Here is a 19,797-nt window from a genome sequence, read left to right as displayed (position 1 = left end):
ATTCGCGCGCAGTCGAAGTTGCCGGCTTCTCTCCAAGGTCAGCAAGGGTGTGCGCTGCCGTCATGGGTGAAGCCCGGCAATCCTCGATCTCACAAAAGCCGTCCCTCTGGTTCTTTTGCGGCGGCACAGCGTCATCCATATTCTTTTCCAAACCCCGTTCCCACACACCTCCCACTTCACGTGACGTAGGTCACGTGCTCGGCAGCTGGGAAAAATCCGGTTCCGCCCGCAGGCCGCTAGCGCAGCCAATCAGCGTGCAGCAATTGTTCCTCGCTCAGCGGATTCGGGATCTCGAGGCTTTTGCCAAAACGTCGTCAAACCCGCAGGTTTCTCTCTTCGCTCACTCAAACGGTCGCCCAATTGCTCCCAACTCCCCACCAACTCGCCCTTCTCCGCGGTATCTCTCGCCTCACGCATGCGATGATGCTGTCACGGTCTGTTTTCGGCCGTACCGCGCCGCGGGCGCTCCGAACACACGGCCGTCGATGCTTCGCTTCTGCCGCTGGCCCCAGCGTTCACTACGAGACCTCGGAGGCCGCCGGCGTTAAGATCGCCAATCGAGAGGTTGCTGCGCCGACGGCGACGCTCTCCTTGGTGGCCAAGGCCGGTCCTCGCTATGAGCCCTTCCCTGGCTTTGCCGATGGCCTCGAGCAGTTTGCCTTCAAGGTGGGCTACACCCAAATCACCTTAATGGGGTCTGATGCTCACGAAAACTCTCAATTGGATAACAGTCGACTCAAAAACGGTCCGCCTTGCGAATTACCCGCGAAACTGAGCTCCTGGGAAGCACCTTCAGCGCAAAACACTCCCGCGAAAACGTCATCCTCCAGGCCAAGTTCCTGTCCGGCGACCTCCCATATTTTGCCGAGCTCCTTGCGGAGGTCACCTCTCAGACCAAGTATCTGAGTAAGTTGGGCGTGTTGCCATGCCGTCACGGGAAAAATCTGACAGCAATGTAGACCACGAGTGGAGCGAAGTTGTCCTCGAGACCCTGCGCCTGCGACAGCAGGCTTATGCGGCAAACCCTGCCGCGCTGGCCGTGGACTCTGCCCATGCGACGGCCTTCCACCGCGGGCTCGGCAATGCTGCGTACAACATCACGACCACCCCGCTTGATGGGTACCTGAATGCCGAGAGCATCGCTGACTACGCCAAGGCGGCGTACGCCAAGGACAACATTGCCCTTGTCTCGAGCGGCCCCAACTCTGCTGAGCTGAGCAAGTGGGTGAGCCAATTCTTCAGCGAGCACCCCAGCTCCGCTTCCGCCAGCAAGTTCAAGCTGCTGGAGAGCACTCCCTCCAAGTACTTTGGAGGTGAGCAGCGGATCCCGAACAAGGCTGGCAACAGCTTGGTGATTGCATTCCCTGGCTCGCCGGAATACGGTGCCTCGGGCTACAAGGCTGAGGTCTCTGTCCTGGCTGCTCTTCTTGGCGGCGAGTCCTCGATCAAATGGAGCTCCGGCTTCTCTCTCCTTGCCAAGGCCGCGGAGGCCAACCCTGGAGCGCAAGTCTCGACCAAGAACTACGCCTACTCGGATGCCGGCCTTTTCGCCATCCAAGTGACTGGCAAAGCCGAGGCGGTTGCCGCTACCGCCAAGAACGTTGCCGATGCCCTGAAGAAGGTCGCCGCCGGCGAGATTCCCCCGGAGGACGTTAAAAAGGCCATTGCGCTTGCCAAGTTCCGTGCTCTCGAGGCCGCGCAGACTTTGGAGACCGGTGTTGAGCAGACGGGATCTGCGCTGCTCCACGGCCTGAAGCCGTTCCAGATTGGCGAGCTTGCGTCGAGCTTCGACAAGGTGACTGCTCAGCAGGTGCAAGAGGTGAGCTCTCTCTCTATCCAGTCTTTGTGCTTTCCTCTACGTTCAAGCTAACGTATATTCCACAGCTCGCCAAATCCTACCTCTCCGGCCGGGCCTCTGTGGCCGCTGTCGGCGACCTCTTCAAGCTCCCGTACGCCGATGAGATTGGCTTGAACGCTTAAGCACGGAATGTGCGTGTATGTGTTCCATGTAATAGTTATCAAATAGAAGGGATTTCCCCAGAAACAGCACCATGTGTATCATACAGTCTTCCCGTGGATGAGAATCTCATTTCCTTTGTTCGTTACTATCATAGATTTGTTCCATCGTTGAATCTCAGTACATAGATTCATGAAGCTATAGTGATCCAGCTGTGATGAATCTAGGCTAGGTACACTGCTTTGGTATCCAAAGACGGAGGATCCAAGTGCTGTCTACTGTGTCTTTTTGTCCTCTTTCCGCACCTGTTGACGTTTCCTATTCTCTTCCTCAGCTCTCGCCGTCCCAGCGAGATCACTGAGAAATCCCGATATGAACCGCGCAACTACCACCGAAACAACAGAGACAACCACAATCCACGCGGCCGTCGGCACCAGCGAGCGAGGGAAGACGTTCGCCAGAAACGGATCGAGAATCAAGTCCACTGTTACCGGCGGCACGTTCTCCATTAGCGTTGCGTTGGTGGTGAAGTAATCCACCATGGCCAGTACGCGAAGGAACAGAGCTGATTTGTTATTATTAACAGTTTTGATATTATTCCGCTCGGAGGGCGAACTGCGGCGTTCATTGGCAGCCGAGAAACGCGAGAGGCTGGAGAAGAGTGCGGAATCAGCGAGGATGTCGGACAACGTGTATGTCGTGAGGACGAAGGCAGTGGGTTGCTAACATAACAGGCGCCAAGGTCAGTCGATGTTCTTCTACCAGCTGATCACCCAGGCTTTGCTAGTGAGGGAATGTTGCACTCACCGTGGCCAGCCAGCAAACCCGCACTTCGTACCGTTGACCCGGACTGAGATCCTCCAGGTAAAACCAAGACGCCGTACCGAGCGGCGCGTCCTCCGTGGGGAATGTCGCGTTTACGGACGTTCGGAGGACGGGCTCTGACGGCGACAGGCAGTCGAGATCCAGGTCGTCCATGGCAGGGTCTCCTGCAAACATCTCACTAGCCGCCGGTGCCACGAAGATGGTCTTTTCCACATTGGCGAGCACATGGCTGGCGCTTAGCAGCAGCAGCAGCAGAGCGCACTGCCATATCCAACGCATCCTGGCCACGTCGTGGGGATCGAGTAGTGCTAGTACTATCTGTGCCCAGTCATCACTGCTCCGTAGGAATCCTGTTAGCTCATTTGCGGCTTCAATGCGTTCTTTTCTTGGAATCAACCGCTTGCAGCATGAACTCTGAGCTATCTATCACTTGTTGATTGTACAATCGCAGACATGATCGTACTGTAATTGGGTATTTATGTAAATTCACCGAATGGGTAAGTATGTTAGTCAGCAACCAAGCTTATGAGTTCTCAACCAATCAGCAGCTGGCACTCCCACCCGGAGGTTGACAAACAAGCTCCGCCAGGACCCACCAGATGCTGACTAATAACCACTCATAGCGCGTCTGCATTCCCAAAAAAGGGAACAGCACAACACCGGCAGATGGAGTCCCCCCAAGCCCGCAGGAGAGGAGAGGAGACTCAAATCTGTCAAACAACGCTTTATCTCGGTTTATCGAACTTCTCGACGTTCTCAGCGTTGCTGCACATCCGTCATCATCTCTGCATATAGCTCAATGTACGTTTGATCTTGGTGGGAGTTTCTCATCTTTGTCTGCTCGTCCCCCCGTCGCGTTCCCCAACCAGAGATTTTGCTGGCATACTCTTTGCTCCTGTTGAAGAATTTGTCATATCCCAGAGAATACAGCAGCTAATTGTGGTAGAATCATCGGTGCCTTTGTCTGTGTGCATCAGTCATCATGAGAGAAGTCATCTGCTTGAACGGTGAGGAGCCCAAAATTGCGGTGAGCCCCCGGTAATCAAGACGCGTGCTGACGAGGAGCTCCTCGACGCTTGAAGTTGGCCAGGCGGGTTGCCAGATTGCCAACTCCTGCTGGGAAGTAAGAGAGATCTGAACATTTGATCGCGTGGAGGGAGGATGCCTGACTGACGGGATTCTAGCTGTACTGCCTGGAGCACGGGATTGGGGTATGCAAACCACCGCTTTCTCGGAAAATGCTCAAGCTGACATGTCGACAGCCCGATGGATATCTCACTGAGGAGCGCAAGGCCCAGGATGCGGATCATGGGTTTGAGACCTTCTTTTCTGAGACGGGTAGGGATTGTTCTTGCTATAAAACCAAGTACGACGGGAAACTGACAACCCCCGTCAACTTGCAGGCCAGGGCAAATACGTTCCCCGTACCATCTACTGCGACCTGGAGCCCAATGTCGTCGATGAAGTCCGCACGGGTCCCTACCGCTCCCTCTTCCACCCCGAACAAATGATCACGGGCAAGGAGGATGCCTCCAACAACTATGCTCGTGGCCACTACACCGTGGGCAAGGAAATGATCGACCAAGTCCTGGACCAGATCCGCCGTGTCGCGGACAACTGCTCTGGTCTGCAGGGCTTCCTGGTCTTCCACTCCTTTGGCGGTGGTACCGGTTCCGGATTCGGCGCCCTGCTCATGGAGCGTCTGTCCGTTGACTACGGCAAGAAGTCGAAGCTGGAGTTCTGCGTTTATCCGGCTCCTTCGAATGCAACCTCCGTGGTGGAGCCGTACAACTCAATCCTGACCACGCACACGACCCTGGAGCATTCCGACTGCAGTTTCATGGTCGACAATGAGGCTATCTACGATATCTGCCGTCGCAACCTTGGCATTGAGCGGCCCAGCTACGAGAACTTGAACCGTTTGATTGCTCAAGGTATGACGTCCGGTATGCTTCGGAGATCGCATGTCTGACCCAATACAGTTGTCTCTTCTATTACTGCCTCGCTCCGTTTCGACGGCTCGCTCAACGTCGATCTGAACGAGTTCCAGACTAACCTGGTGCCTTATCCCCGCATTCACTTCCCTCTGGCGGCTTACGCCCCGGTCATCTCCGCGGCCAAGTCTGCCCACGAAGCCAACACGGTGCACGAGATCACCATGTCCTGCTTCGAGCCCAACAACCAAATGGTCCGCTGCGATCCCCGCAACGGCAAGTACATGGCCACCTGCCTGCTGTACCGCGGGGATGTCGTTCCCAAGGAGACGCATGCTGCCGTGGCCTCGCTCAAGACGAAGCGCACTGTTCAGTTCGTTGATTGGTGCCCGACCGGGTTCAAGATTGGCATCTGTTATGAGCCACCCCGCGCGGTGCCCAACGGCGATCTTGCTAAGGTTGACCGTGCAGTGTACGTTCCCTTTGTTCCTCACTTTGTGATGTTTGATTGGTTGGCTGACGTCAATCAGGTGCATGTTGTCCAACACCACCGCCATTGCGGAGGCCTGGTCTGCTCTTGACCACAAGTTCGACCTCATGTACTCCAAGCGCGCATTCGTGCATTGGTACGTCGGCGAGGGCATGGAGGAAGGCGAGTTCTCGGAGGCCCGAGAGGATCTGGCTGCCCTGGAGCGGGATTATGAAGAAGTCGCCAGCGACTCTCTGGACGACGAAGGAGAGGTGGAGGCGGAATACTAGACACTGCGCCTTTTGATGCCTCTTCTTTTTCAGATACCCCTCTTTCCCTGACTCTGTCAATCTCCCCGGAGTTATGATTTGAGATCCGATGGTGAGATTTGATTGAATCGATCATGGTCATCTCATTTCTTCGATAAACGGTTCACTGTACACATTTTAATACAATGTTCCCAATATTATCCTAGGTGGCCATTCATCTTCATGATGCTGGAAGATGGTTGGCCTAAGCTGAACTTCTCTATTACAGTACTCCGTAATCAGTGCGAAAGCAGCAGCCGCTCCATCCTCCGGCTCAAGTCAGTACCGACTCCTGCGCAATACCAGCCTGTAGCTACCTCTACTCATTTTGAATAGATGTTCATCTTCACCAACCTGTCTCCCTCCCAACTTCCCAGACTGTTTTTCTTGAACTTTGGGGTTGAACTTGACAACCCAACTAACCACGCTTGGTAACTGACTTGCCCAATCCGTTTCGATGCAGATGCAGCATTCGAAATGATTGGTCAGGAAGTGTCCACTTCTCCCACCGGTCCGAAGCGGCAACTTGAACCTCTTGCCAGTTGGTGATATTGGTTTGGCCAGTTGGCGGTTAGAGTTGGGGCTTTTACAGGCAGGCCGTTTACAAGCACTGAGAAAGGCGATTAACCTGTGTACTATGTACAGTATGACAGATCTCAATGACCAGAGCATAAAGACATTCTTGGCAAATCATTCGAATGTGGAACGATAAGTATCCAGGCGCTTGAGCAGGCCTACCCATTACACAGAAGTACTAACTATGCTCTGTCATGTCCACACTTCCATGTAATATGAGCAACGTTAGCAGACTTATATTCTTGAATTACCACCTTGTACTCCTTATATTTCTTTAATTGGGACTGGGAAACCCCGGTCTGGATTCGGACGAGTATCCTTCATGTGTTGTTGTTGTGATGACATAATCCGTTGCGTTTCGAACGGAAAATTACAAATATACCACAACCCACACATACAAATCGGAGCTGAGCGGCGTATGGACTAGTAATAGCCTGCGCGGGTGTCGATTGACCACTCCCCTTCGCTCATGACGAACACCTTCTCCAGGTGCTGTCCTCCCCCCCAAGCCGGTTCTCGAACCATTATTGCTTCTTCAGTAGCCAACTCGAAACTGTCCTGCTGACGCTCTGACTGTCAAACACACCCTTACCACCGGCTTTCTTCGACCTCTTCATCCGTGCGTTCCCCGGCCGCTGTGAGCTCCCTCCCCTCCCCATCAGTAGCGATTCCCTTACTCCTCGCTCCATCCTATATCGGACTGCTCGCCGCGAACCCCATGCGCGAATCTCTTTGCGGCCGCAGTTGACGTATCATTGCTCTTGTGTCCTTGGCAATTGTCGGATTAGCTCATTCGTCGTGTCAAGCTTGACTCTTAGTTTTGGAAAGGAGCCCTCCTCGTTGGGCGGCCAGGTGGCCATTCGGCAGATAAGATGACGGAGCCTTGTAAGTGTCCAATGTGGCGTCTCCCTCCGCATTTCGTGTGGCAGCGCAAAATGAGAGACAACCGAAGCGCATGCAAACAGCATCCATGAACTCAAAACGTGTAACCCAAGACAATGGCTGACGAAGTGTCCCCGCGCGGCGGGAGTGGCATCTAGTGCATCCAAACCTCCATCTGACGTCGGAAGAGAAGAGGTTATACTATAAACTCTTCCAAGCAGCCGATACTACAAATCTGGGTGTCATCACCGGCGAAGTCGCCGTTCCTTTTTTCGAGAAGACCAAGCTCCCCCCAGATACCCTTGGACTGGTATGTTACACATGGCACCCTCTTCCTGCGGTCACCATCGCTGAGCTCTGGAAACGCTAGATATGGCAAATAGCGGATAAAGAAAACCGAGGGCTCTTGACGCCCGCCGGGTTCTCGGTCGTGCTGAGATTGATCGGGCATGCTCAGGCAGGCCGGCCGCCTACGGAGGAGTTGGCGCGGCAACGTACGTGTTCTGCGGTGTGCTTGCTCGTGGATGGCAAATATTGACTCATCGCAGCCGGGCCACTCCCTTGGTTTGAAGGCCTCACGGACGGTCCTCCGCCCCGCCCAGCGACCGCAAGTCCCCCGCCAGCGCCGGCTGGGGGACCGGTTAGGGTGCCAGCTTTGAATCCGGATGATGTCAATAAATTCACTTCACTTTTTGAAAAATCCGAAACCCAGAATGGCTTGATGTCTGGTGAGTCAGCGAGATCCTTGGTCACGCCGAGCAAAGAACGCATCACTAATTTGACGCGTTACGTCAGGCGAGGTTGCAAAGCAGATCTTCGAGCGCGCTCGGCTGCCCAATGAGGTTCTGGGTCGTATATGGAACTTGGCAGACACCAAGCAGCGTGGCCAGCTCGACCTGACCGAGTTCATCATCGCCATGCACCTGTTGACATCATATAAGACGGGGGCTATGCGTGGAATCCCTCAGGCGCTCCCTCCAGGCTTGTACGAAGCAGCTGCTCGCCGCGGCCCTGCTCGGCACAGTACCGGTTCGCGGCCTAGCGATGTCCCGCCGGTGCCACCTATCCCGGCGCAGTACACTGGCAGTAATCGAACCCAGAGTCCCCTGGCGCGTCAACCGTACTCGGCTCCGCTTTCTGCGCAGACCACGGGAGGCGATTGGCTTATCACTCCGCAAGAAAAAGCGCAGTTCGATAATATCTTCAATACTGTGGATACCGGAAAGACTGGCGTCATTACCGGTGATCAGGCGGTCGCCTTCTTCAGCAATGCGCAATTGTCCGATGATGTGCTGGCCCAGATTTGGGATCTGGCCGACATTGATGCAGATGGCCAGTTGACAAGGGACGAGTTTGCAGTGGCCATGTACCTCGTGCGCCAGCAGCGCGCTCGCAAGGAACCTCTCCCCACAGCGCTACCGCCGGCCTTGGTCCCTCCCAGTTTCCGGCGGCAACCGACGGCAATGCGGCCACCCGCTACACCGTCATCCCCTCCTCCCGCGCCGTCACCAGCTCCAGCGCCGGCACCGCGTTCTGCTGCCGAGGATCTTTTCGGCCTCGACGCGTTCTCGTCGAGCGCACAGGCACCTGCTGCACCTGCCCAGGTGCCTCAGTCGACCGGCAGTTCAAACCCTCCGTTCCCATCCCCCGGGTCTCCCTCGAGGGCTTCCAACCAAGGATCGTCGACAACTTTCAAGCCATTCACGCCTTCTTCCCAGTTTGGGCAGAGTCTCAATCCCCAGCTGACGGGTGTCCCTTCCACGACAAAGTCACCGCCGCCCCCGTCTGATGACTTGCTTGGCGACAATGATCCCGAGGAGAGCAAGAAATTGACCCAAGAGACCGCTGACCTCGCGAATCTCTCCAATCAGATTGGGACTCTGTCAAAGGAGATGCAGAATGTCCAGAGCAAGCGCGTGTCTGCGGAACAAGAAATGGCGCAGACATCTCAACAGAAACGCGATTTCGAAGCGCGGTTGGCCGAGGCGCGCACGATGTACGAGAAGGAGGTGAAGGACTTCAAGGCGCTTGAAGAGCGCTTGAATGCCTCGCGTGCGGAAACCAAGAAACTTCAGCAGGAGTACGCCATGCTGGAGGGCAGCCGCCAGGATCTGCAGAACCAGTACGACCAAGTGGCTGCCGCTCTAGCAGCGGACCAGGCCGAGAATGCTCGCCTGAAGGAGAAGATTGCCGAGGTGAACAATGCCATCAATCAGCTCAAACCGGCCTTGGAGAAAGCACGATCCCAGGCTCGTCATCAAAAGGGTTTGGTCGCTATCAATAAGAAACAATTGGCTACCGTGGAGGCTGAACGGGATCGCATCCAGGGTGAGATCGACTCTCTCGAAAAAGACACGCAAGCCTCGGCGGATTCTGGCTCACCGGCTGCGGATGTAGCCAGTCCCACGCAGTCGACGAGCAGCCAGAAGACCAATCCGTTCTTTAGACGGACGGCAACGGACTCATCTGACAAGCCTCTGTCGCCGCAGCAGACCGGTAACGCACAGGCTACATTCGACAGTCTCTTTGGCCCGATGGCCAGTACGGCTACATCCACGCCGCCGCCACCAACGTCTTTCGGCAAGAGCCCAGTCACATCTGGTGCTCCTACTCCATCCGTATCACCGCCTCCACAAGTCCGGTCGCCGCCGCCTCCGGCACAGCCAGCTTCACACGATGCGACCCCTGGCCCCACCCAGAACGGGCAAACCCAGCAACGCCCAGGGTCCGGCGGGTCAGCACGCGACAACGCAACTTCGCCTGCGGATGAAGCCTCTGCCGCGAAGGACCCTAGCTTCGATGAACTCTTTGCGGGCGTGGCTAAAGACACGGGCAATGGCGCCGATGACCCATTCGCTGGCTTCAGAGCCCGTTCTGCTGATCCACACAAGGCCGGTGACGCTTCCAGTGAATTCCCACCGATCCAAGAACTTGGAGACGACAGCTCGGACAGCGAAGCGCCCATGGGCTTCGACGACAACTTCACTCCGGGCTCCCCGTCATCGAAAGGTGACCATAGCAAGAGCGGCTCGATTGACGCCAGCCAGTTGCAGGCATTCCCTGTTCCCGGATCAGGTACTCCGAGTGGGCCACCTCCTGCAAGCACACAGGAGTCTTCCCCTCCCAGCTACGATGCATCGACCGGCGGCAAGGGTTCGACGGAAGCGTCCCGGACTATGGGTGGGCTGCTCCCTGAGCGCCATGATCCCACTCGAGCTCCTGATGCGCCGCATTCCGTGGAGTCCAGCACCGGGGCTCCTGTGGTGGCAGGCGAGCCTCAGCGGAAGGCCGGAGAGCCCGATTTTGAAAAGGAATTTGAGGGGTTGAACCTCGCTCCGGCCAAGGAGGAAGATGACTCCTCGGACGAAGAGCCAGAGCGGCCGTCTACCGCGTCGGCGGACTACTTCTCGTTTGATACGCCGAAGCCGACCGCCTCGTCGCCAGAGCCGGCAAAACCCGCGCAGACCGCGTCGGCCGATTTTTTCAACTTTGACAGTCAGGTGCAGGAATCCGGGGCGAATGCAGCCTCCGCTCCCGGCCCGGGCAATTCCGCTCCGACGACCCAGCAGCATGACTGGGACGCGATTTTCGCGCCTTTGAACAAGCAAGGTCCGGAGAACGGCGACAAACCGGCCGAACCGACGGCCCAGCCTCCAGCAGACGCACGGCCTCCGGGCTGGGCGCTCGCGGCGGACACCGGGGAGGACGATCAAACCCTGCAGCGGCTGATGAGCATGGGATACCCGCGGGATGAGGCACTCGCGGCGCTGGAGAAGTTTGACTACAACATTGACAAGGTTGGTCATTTCGTTGTTATTAACTAACTAGGCAAGGATGGCCATGCTGACTCTGTGCAGGCTGCCGACTATCTGACCTCTCGATCATGAGCTGCCGCCTGTTCTGCCTGGTTTGATTTCTTTGTTGTACATAGTGTGTGTGAATAATCGCTGCCGCTCTGCGGAATCTGTACATCTGCTCCTTTTTTGACATGACTTCCACGCCGCCGTTGCTGAGTTGTGTTCCCAACAGCAGTGGATGCGTGTTGGAAGCCATCATGTCAATGTCTTTATAATAATTATACAATCATTTGACGATTTTTCTCCATGGTCTTATACTCTGTAGTTCACTCCTAACTACGAGTAATTCTTGGCCTGACAAAGCATCAGCCATTCGTTTATGCCATTCCGGCCTGCGGGTGTAATCGTCGGAACTAATTTTATGAAAGTCACGTGACAAGTTTATTAGTCATCTACATGATTACATAATAACTATTGTTTGTTTCCTCCCCCTGCAGGAGGGCATCCACATATCGCGTCCGCTTTTCCCGCGGTACTTTTGCTTCACCACACCACGCTCATCAGCAAGACTACTTTCATTCAGTTGTGGCATTAATCGTAACAGCGATTGACGATGGCTTCTGAAGGGAAGATTGAATTTCCTTGCTCCATCTGCAAAAGAAGTCGGCCTGCCGAAGACTTCGAAATCAACAAACACGGCAAAAGGAAAAAAACTTGCCAGCGCCATAGTCGAAAACGACAGCTGCATATCAATGAATGGAGAGATTTCATTCAGCGTCTTCGCCGTTGGAAAAAGGCTGTGAGTTGCCTGTGAAATTCAATATTTTCAGCGGGCAGCATCTCATTCTCGCTCTATTTCTCTAACAGGGCCAGAGCGAAGTTCTGAATGCTTCTTACACGTTCAATATGGATGCTCTTCCTGTTATGTTCGGCGATCTAGTGCAATCGAATGAACCCGGTTCCGCTGGCAATCCCGACTCGGAAACATCTCCATTGGCGGCATTGAGCGCGGCATTGCGTGATCTCACAGAGATAATTTGGAAAGAAGGAGGCTTCCGCTTCAAGCACAAAGGATCAAACTTACAGAGCCTCACATATACATACCGTTGCTCTCAAGATCTCGCCATGTTCAAGGTTATCATTCAAACGTTGACCTCGAAAGGCGACGTGATGGCAGACGCATGATGCGGTTTGATTGCAAGAGTAAACTCGTTATGCGCGCATGCTTTCAGAGCCGGACACTGTCAATTATTATCCATCACGAGTGGCATCCTCCTTATGAAGATGTGCAAGTGCCACCGATGGTTCGGGAATCGATCAACGAGCTTGTCGCGACTAAAACGCCTTCGGAAATTTATCGTGAAATTCGGGGGATGCGCGAGGCGGAAACCGTCACTCGGTACCAAGTTCTCTGGCAAAGAGCAAATGCTGAAATATGGCAGCGAGATGCAGACCCTGTGGCCTCGGCAGAGAAGCTCCTATCTGAATACGGCCAATATCAAGGTCGATATGGTATCATCCAGGAGGGCAACGTTAGGGCATTGTGTCTCTATGCTCCGGAGAACATTATGCAGCTTTCCAGGTCGACCACGCAGCTTGTGATGGACTCAACCTATGGGACGAATAACACCGGCATAGACCTTTTTGCTGCTTGCCGAGATTGACGGCACCGGAGTTCCTTTAGCATATTGCCTAACGGAGGTTGTGAGTCCTAGAGGGGCCAATGCGCGAGGTAAAAAGAAAAAGGCTCGTGCAGATCCTGGCGCAACTTCAGTCGTGCTCTATCGGTTCTTAAAGCGGCTCAAAGATGGTTTTGGATTCAATTCAGCTTGTTTCGCCATTGACAAGGACACCGCAGAGATTGCGGCTGTGACCTCTGTTTGGAAAAATGCCAAAATTCAGCTGTGTTATTGGCATATCAAGCGCGCGGTCAGTTTGAAGTTAAACTCAAAAGAAACAGATAGCCAAGACAATTACTGGCCCGCAGAAGCGCAAAAAGTCATTCCTGAGCTGGAGATCTGCTGGGGCTCTAAGATACAACGCCGGCCGTCCGTCGAGCCATCTTTATCCTGCTGAATGTGAGTGTCCATCAAGGACAGAGAAATTAAGACGAAGGGCGGCTGGAACCAAGGACAAAGGATAATGATTTCGGAGTCCCTCTGGCGGAGGTTAAAATATGATTATCTCCACCGCTTCAATCGACCTCGCGTCGATTTGATCGTGTTCATCCTCATAACGCGTGTTCTGCCCGATGCGGAGCACCGTTTATCGGCAATCCTGAGTGGGCAGACCCGAGTCCATAAGGCTCGATGGAGGGAAGCGTTTAAAAGGCAATGGAAGAGAGATGCGGCAAAGTCAGTTGACCCACAAAAAATGATAATCTATCATACGAACCCCGTTAATTGGGTTTGCGGGTGCCGAGCATTTCTTCAGAATCGCTTTTTGACTTGTAAGATATTGTCCACTGTTACGAGTTCCCTGACCCGCAGTTCTTCCAGACTGTGAAGCGCAGAACAACACGTCCGTTTTGGAAAGGCGAGGGGCTCCTTCTACGACCGGAATATGCGCCGGCTGCGGCAATTCAAGGCCAGGAACCACAAGAAGACCAACTTCAAGAGTCGGACCTCGAGTCTGGAAGCGAGCTGGACTCGGGGAATGAGGCAGAAAGCGAGTTGTACCTTCATAATGACGATCAAGACGACGAGGGGTTGTGGGAGACCCGCGTGGAGGAAGGCAGGAAAATGTTAGCTGACATGCTAGAGCTCTACGAGGACCAAGTCGCGAAAAGAAATGTGAAATGGGTGGACCTGTTCCTCGCAGCCCATCAGCAGGATCGTCTTCTGGTGGAGGAAGCCAATTCCCTTCGTCGCAAACGAACCATGCCACGGAATTCGGAATATAGGCATCGACTCACTAGGTACCTGAGGTAATCTGGCAAGACGCGAAGCTTGGCGTGATAGGATCGTGTTGTTTTTTGTTGTTCACGGATAGGCATCATCGTTTTGATTGACAGCCTGATCATAATGCAGTTCCCATGTATTCACATTCACACCAATTGTGTCTGACAGTCGTTCTTTTTTCTGTACTGACGCTAGTCCCTATCCGGTGAATGAAATTAAAAGATCATGTGATATGTCACGTGATTCATAAATTTAGTTCCGCGATTATTATTATTATTATTATTATTACTAATTAACGCCGCGTCGGGTTGCCCCGGATTCCTCCGAGGGCTGGCCCGGAACCTCCCGAGGGGTATGGGCGGCGTGCCAAGCTAGTAGAAGGGTTTATGTACACATGTTTGTTTTATACAATGTGACCATCACCTCCATCCCAGAAGGCACCTCTAACAGAATGCAGGCCACGATGGGCCCTTTCGATCGCAATCGTCCCTACGTATGGCCGTTTGCGGTGAGGGTGTGGGTGTGGGTACTACTTGGGAGGTAGTGTAGATGCCTGTCTCGCAAGCCTTGAGCTTATGCGGTGCGCCGTCTGTCTCTGGTGGTTCGCCGAAGTGCTGGTTTCGGCTGGCCGGGTGCTCCCGTAGGGTTCACCTGGGGCATATTGTCTTGTAGAACTTCGTGACCTCCAGCAGCGTCGAAAAGTCCCTCGGCTGTAGACTTTTCAGGTAGGCCACGGCTTCCGCCTTGTTGGCAGGCGGGTGGGGTGGTCTTTTAGGCCATTGTCTGAAGGTGCGTCTCGCGCGTCGACACAGTACTAGATGTTCCGGACTTTTGCTGTTGCCGCAAGAGCATGTCAGCCGGGCGTCTCTGTGCTGGAAGCGTTCGTGGTATGCCTTGAAGTTCCGACGATTACACGCCTATGAATCCGGCTATCGAGTCACGTGAGTCAAAGTCTGACTCAGCAAGGCCACGCAATCAAGGCTTGTCCCTTGTCGAGCTGATCAGCGGCATATATTTTCTCACCTTGTGCGTTTCATCCCTTGGCCTTTTGTCTTGTCTGGTCTTGAATCTCATCGAGTAGCGATGGAGAAAGGCCTATGATGCCCTGTAGCTGGTTTTGAGATTCTCGACATCTGGCGTTGGCCGTCCAATTATTGGTTTTGGGCTCTCACTCTACAGGAACGGTTCAGGGTTCAACAACGGCCTGGACCTTGAAAAAAGGCCCCCAGTCTTGGGCTCTTGGCAAGATGATTACGTAAAGCAGATCTTTCTGGTGGCGCTAGTCCCGTTTCGGCTGGGGAATTGTGGATTCTGAATCTGAATTTCTGGGCGGGTCTCAAGTCCGATTAAGTAATCGACCAGAAACCTGCAGGGGCTTAGACGTAGGCGCTGCCGCTTTTGGTACTCCCTGAAGGGCCCCCCGGGTGTCTTGGATGCAAACGACGGTCATCTACCGCCATGACCTGCCCGCCTGCTCTCCCTCGATAGGCAGTTAGTTATCCAAGTCTTGTTTTTTTTTTTTTTGTTTGTCACTTTCCCTCCCTCTCACCGTTTGTCGCTCGTTCTTCATCATACTCATCCTCCTCCCTGAACGATGCGTTTCCTCCGCGCCGGCTTGGCCGCGCTGGCACTCGCTGGCCATGCCGCTGTCCAGGCGATCAAGATCGATGTCAACAGCAGAGAGTCGCTCAAGCAGGCGGCCTCTACGGTCGCCTTCGACATGATGAGCTACTACCATGCCAATGAATCCGGTCAGATTCCGGGAAAGTTGCCCAATACATGGTGGACCGGCGGCGCCATGTTCATGACGTTGATCCAGTACTGGCACTGGACGGGCGACGAGTCGTACAACAACGTGACGATTCAGGGCATGATTTGGCAAAAGGGTGAATATAATGACTATATGCCGTCTAACTGGAGTAACTACCTGGTGAGCCGTGGCATTCCCACACCGTTCCCCGATTCCGCCGCCGGGGGCTAACCAAGCCGGTGCCTGTTTTGTATAGGGTAACGACGATCAAGTGTTCTGGGGGTTAGCGGCCATGACGGCGGCCGAGTTGAACTTCCCCGAGGACCCCGAGGGTCCGTCCTGGTTGACCCTTGCGCAGGGCGTGTTCAACAACCAGATCACCCGGTGGGATATGACCATCTGCGAGGGCGGTCTCCGATGGCAGCTGCACGTCTACCAGGCCGGATGGGATATCAAGAACGCAATCTCGAACGGCGGTCTCTTCCAGCTCGCGGCTCGACTCGCGTACTATACAAAGAATGACACCTACGCGAAGTGGGCGGAGAAAATCTGGGATTGGAGCACCGAATATCCGTTGATCGAGGTCAACAAAAAGCCCTGGAAAGTCAACGACTTGGTCACCGTGAAGAGTGCTTGCAAGGAGACAAGTCAGATCAACTGGTCTTATAATTATGGGACCTATCTCAGCGGCGCCGCATATCTCTACAACTATGTACGTGGATTCCTGTCCGCTGGGACCGTTCTTTATGGCCTAATAACGTCTGCAGACAAATGGAAGCGATAAATGGAAACAGCGCTTGGACAAGCTCCTGGAGCCGACCTACCAGATCTTCTTCCCCAAAGAGTACGGCGGCATGACCATGTCCGAAGTGGCCTGCGAGAAACCCAAGACTTGCGACGGCAACTCGAAGCTCTTCAAGGGATTCTTGTCATCCTGGTTGACCTTTGGGAGTCTGGTGGCGCCGCACATGTACGACGACGTCCTCCCCAGAATCCAGGCGTCCGCCGAGGCAGCTGCAGATACCTGCACGGGCGGCGACGACGGTGAACACTGCGGTATCGTCTGGGGCACGCACAAATGGGACGGAACGGAAAGTCTCGAGAACCAGATGTCGGTGTTGAGCGTGATCTCGTCGTCCTTGGTTCAGTTCCCGATGGAAGGGGGCCGCAAGAAAGAACCGCTGACCCTTGAGACGGGTGGCACCAGCAAGAGCGACCCCAACGCCGGCACGGATGACAATCATAATATCAATCCTGGGCTGAGACGGGAAATCACTACCGCGGATCGCGCCGGCGCCGGCATTGTGACGGCCGTGTTCCTTTGCGGGTGGATCGGCATGGTCGCCTGGATGATCGTTGAGCGGTCATGAGCCAATGTACATACCGTCTTTCCTTCATTTTCTTCCTATTTTTCTTTCTTCTCCTTTTGATTTGTCTGCCCTTAGCGGCCGAGGCGCGTTCATCATCTGTGCGATATAGGATTCTTGTTTTTGCCGCCATTCTCCGGCCGTGTGTTTCTGGACTGGATTGTTGGAGTTGTGCGTTTTTTTCTTATCTGTCTGCTCTGTACGAGGATGCGCATTGCGGTCCTGGCTGTGGTCTTTGCTGTGGTTTACTCCGTATTGCTCTGTGAGCTGGGTAGAAAATTGGACACTATGGTCATGGCTCATTCAGAACTTAATTGATTTTTTTCCTCGTGCATTCCGAGAATCCGAGTAGTTTCGTAGTTTTGTTCCTGCATTCTGACGGGGCCAGAATGCTGAGTCAGCACGCATTATGTCAGCCAAGCATGGTTGAGGCTTGGCCTGGGGAGCCTGGCGCCATGTTCCAAATCCAGTGATGATTCGCATTGGAGCCACGAGGACTGACAAGAGACGATCATTCTTCGCTGTGCCCTTGCTTGGTCGCTCCAGTCTCACGGCAACCCGTTCAATGCTTTTCCAGGCGCTGCTCCTGCGCCCATCGCCTCTCCGCCGATGCTCCAGCCATAATCTGCCCGCTCCGTCACTTTTGGATCGGCGTAGATCTCGTTGATCAGACCAGATAAGACGCCATTTCGCGGCGCAATTCCGAATCAATCCCTGTCTCTCGTCCCGGCCACATGCCCCCGTGCTCTTTGCGACCGCTTCATCGACACAGATTGGCCGCGCGGAGGTAGAAGGAGAAGCCAGACGCGCGTTCAGAGACGGAGAAAACGCTCGTCAACCCGCTCGCGCCCCCCCCCCCCCAACGACTCATGAGCACGACAACGGTGACAGGCACGGGACGGCGCGCTTCATTACGGCAATCTAATCGGCCGTCGATCAAAATGTCGACAGATTTGCAGTCGTCCAGCACCAACGGCAGCAGTCCGCTGGACAAGTTTCCACCTTTCGTTGATCATCTGAGTTCGAGCCCCCACGACCCGCCGCCGCACCAGCCGAGCGACGCCCGAGCAACGCTGGCAACGACGCACCCCAACAATAACTTCGACTTCTGGCAACCACGGAAGCCCGGTGGCCATGTCCTCTGGGAACAGTCGGGTCGCTTGCCCAAACACCGGCCGCGCAAGAGTATCAGCGAGGCCATTAGCACGATCCGCTCCCGCAATGCCAGTATGACGGCAAATGCCCAGGAGATCGCCGAGGCGCTACGGGCGCCAATATCATACAAGCTGATTGTAAGTGTCCTTGGTCTTTGATCGCGGAGAGAGTCCGATGTTGATCGATCGTCTAGTCCCTCTGTCTCATCTGGTACATGACCTCCGCCCTCACCAACACCTCCTCCAAATCCATACTTAACGCCCTGCCCAAACCCGTCACGCTCACGATCCTCCAATTCGCTTCGGTGCCAATCTGGTGCCTGGTCCTCACCTCCGTGTCCGACATGTTTCCCGCCCTAAAGCGGGCGGTGCCGGCGCTGAAGAACGGTATCGCCCCGGTATCGCGCGAGGCCGTGACCACCGCCCTACCCTTAGCAGGCTTCCAGCTGGCCGGCCACATCCTGAGCTCGATGGCGACCTCGCAGATCCCCGTGTCTATGGTTCATACCATCAAGGGCTTGTCGCCGCTGTTCACCGTCTTGGCCTATCGTGTCCTGTTCGGCATCAAGTATGCGCGGGCAACGTACCTGTCGCTGGTGCCATTGACCATTGGGGTGATGCTGGCATGTTCGGCCGGGTTCTCGACCAACTTTTTTGGCATCTTTTGCGCACTGCTGGCCGCCGTGGTGTTTGTATCGCAAAATATCTTCTCCAAAAAGCTGTTCAACGAGGCGGCACGAGCGGAGAGTGAGCCACAAACAGGCGGCCGCCGTAAGCTGGACAAACTGAACCTGATGTATTACTGCTCGGGCCTAGCATTCCTTTTGACCATGCCCATCTGGTTCATGAGTGAGGGTTACGATCTGATGCGCGAGCTACTGACCCAGGGGGCCATCGAGCTCACGGGGAAAAAAGGCTCACTCGACCACGGCGCGCTCTTCCTTGAGTTTGTCTTCAACGGCCTGTCGCACTTTGCGCAGAACATCCTCGCCTTTGTGCTGTTGTCCATGATCTCTCCCGTCTCGTACTCGGTGGCCTCGCTCATCAAGCGCGTGTTTGTCATCGTGGTGGCCATTGTGTGGTTTGGCAGTCCGACCACCCCAGTCCAGGCGTTCGGAATTGCCCTCACGTTCCTAGGGCTGTATCTCTACGACCGCAACAGTCACGATGACCTCGCCGACAAGCGGGCCAATGCCGACTACTTCCGCAGACGCGAGACAGTGCTCCCGCTGAACAGCAACCCGTCGTCGCGGCGGCGGGACTCGAACCGCTTCCACTTCCCGGGCAGGAAAATCAATGAGGACGTGATTCCAGAGGTGTCCGCGGAAGCCAAAAAGGATGATGACCACTTGGGTCGTTCTTCGCGGACTCGCGGCGTCAGCCCTTCACACGGCTGGCTGCCGCCGGGCACGAAACAGGAGACGACCTGGCAACCTGGCGATGCCGCGAGTCCGACAGCGGAAGGGTGAGTTAGACAAGGAAGTGTGTGTGTGTGTGTGTGTGTGTGTGTGTGTGTGTTCCATAGTTTCTCTTCTTCTATTTCCCTGGTTATAGTGGCTCTGTACTTGTCTTGGTGTTCATGACGGGATCATTGCATTTTGTATTATGTATACGTATCATTCTAGTGATAGAGAATGAGGGTATGGGAATCATGATGTTAGAAGTTGGGGACATCTTGCGACAACTGGCTTAGCGAGTTGCCAAGCGACTAGGGCCATGCATGGTCGATGAACCATCTGCCCGGCCACTCCGGACTGTCATATCAAATCCGAGATCGACGTCTGATTGATTCCGGGATCTCTCTCTCTCTCCCTGTCTCCGCACGGTGCCTCGATCGGCCTGTCCGCTGTTTCTTCATTCGTTTGGTTCTACGTTCGG

The 19,797-nt window shown here is 54.8% G+C and overlaps 6 protein-coding genes across 6 annotated transcripts; 5 read left to right on the top strand and 1 right to left on the bottom strand.

Annotated features, from left to right (window-relative positions):
• Nucleotides 1-423: 423 nt before the first annotated feature.
• On the top strand, nt 424-1,980 carry VTN31DRAFT_1688 (uncharacterized protein; the record flags this gene model as incomplete). Its single annotated transcript, XM_069401772.1, has 4 exons — nt 424-666; nt 732-906; nt 960-1,819; nt 1,885-1,980. 4 exons carry the CDS (start codon nt 424-426, stop codon nt 1,978-1,980), a joined length of 1,374 nt encoding a protein of 457 aa, XP_069264544.1.
• A 252-nt stretch (nt 1,981-2,232) lies between these two features.
• On the bottom strand, nt 2,233-3,061 carry VTN31DRAFT_1687 (uncharacterized protein; the record flags this gene model as incomplete). Its single annotated transcript, XM_069401771.1, has 2 exons — nt 2,233-2,679; nt 2,765-3,061. 2 exons carry the CDS (start codon nt 3,059-3,061, stop codon nt 2,233-2,235), a joined length of 744 nt encoding a protein of 247 aa, XP_069264543.1.
• Nucleotides 3,062-3,764: 703 nt separating this feature from the next.
• On the top strand, nt 3,765-5,475 carry VTN31DRAFT_1686 (uncharacterized protein; the record flags this gene model as incomplete). The annotated part of the gene is made up of 7 exons (XM_069401770.1): nt 3,765-3,789; nt 3,865-3,905; nt 3,967-3,993; nt 4,045-4,120; nt 4,186-4,716; nt 4,765-5,188; nt 5,247-5,475. 7 exons carry the CDS (start codon nt 3,765-3,767, stop codon nt 5,473-5,475), a joined length of 1,353 nt encoding a protein of 450 aa, XP_069264542.1.
• Nucleotides 5,476-6,941: 1,466 nt separating this feature from the next.
• Nucleotides 6,942-10,838, top strand: VTN31DRAFT_1685 (uncharacterized protein; the record flags this gene model as incomplete). The annotated part of the gene is made up of 6 exons (XM_069401769.1): nt 6,942-6,954; nt 7,110-7,261; nt 7,322-7,445; nt 7,500-7,679; nt 7,747-10,748; nt 10,809-10,838. The coding sequence occupies 6 exons, from the start codon at nt 6,942-6,944 to the stop codon at nt 10,836-10,838; spliced, it is 3,501 nt and encodes a 1,166-aa protein (XP_069264541.1).
• Nucleotides 10,839-15,242: 4,404 nt separating this feature from the next.
• On the top strand, nt 15,243-16,768 carry VTN31DRAFT_1684 (uncharacterized protein; the record flags this gene model as incomplete). Its single annotated transcript, XM_069401768.1, has 3 exons — nt 15,243-15,578; nt 15,655-16,110; nt 16,166-16,768. 3 exons carry the CDS (start codon nt 15,243-15,245, stop codon nt 16,766-16,768), a joined length of 1,395 nt encoding a protein of 464 aa, XP_069264540.1.
• Nucleotides 16,769-17,634: 866 nt separating this feature from the next.
• VTN31DRAFT_1683 (uncharacterized protein) lies at nt 17,635-19,388 on the top strand (the record flags this gene model as incomplete). Its single annotated transcript, XM_069401767.1, has 2 exons — nt 17,635-18,057; nt 18,114-19,388. The coding sequence occupies 2 exons, from the start codon at nt 17,635-17,637 to the stop codon at nt 19,386-19,388; spliced, it is 1,698 nt and encodes a 565-aa protein (XP_069264539.1).
• Between the last annotated feature and the right edge of the window lie 409 nt (nt 19,389-19,797).

The sequence above is a fragment of the Thermomyces dupontii genome (assembly GCF_041956625.1).
Source record: "Thermomyces dupontii strain NRRL 2155 unplaced genomic scaffold VTN31scaffold_1, whole genome shotgun sequence".
In the NCBI taxonomy this organism is placed as follows: Eukaryota; Fungi; Ascomycota; class Eurotiomycetes; order Eurotiales; family Trichocomaceae; genus Thermomyces; species Thermomyces dupontii.
The sequence above is the reverse complement of the archived record's forward strand: the minus strand, read 5'-3'. Positions and strand labels throughout refer to the sequence as shown.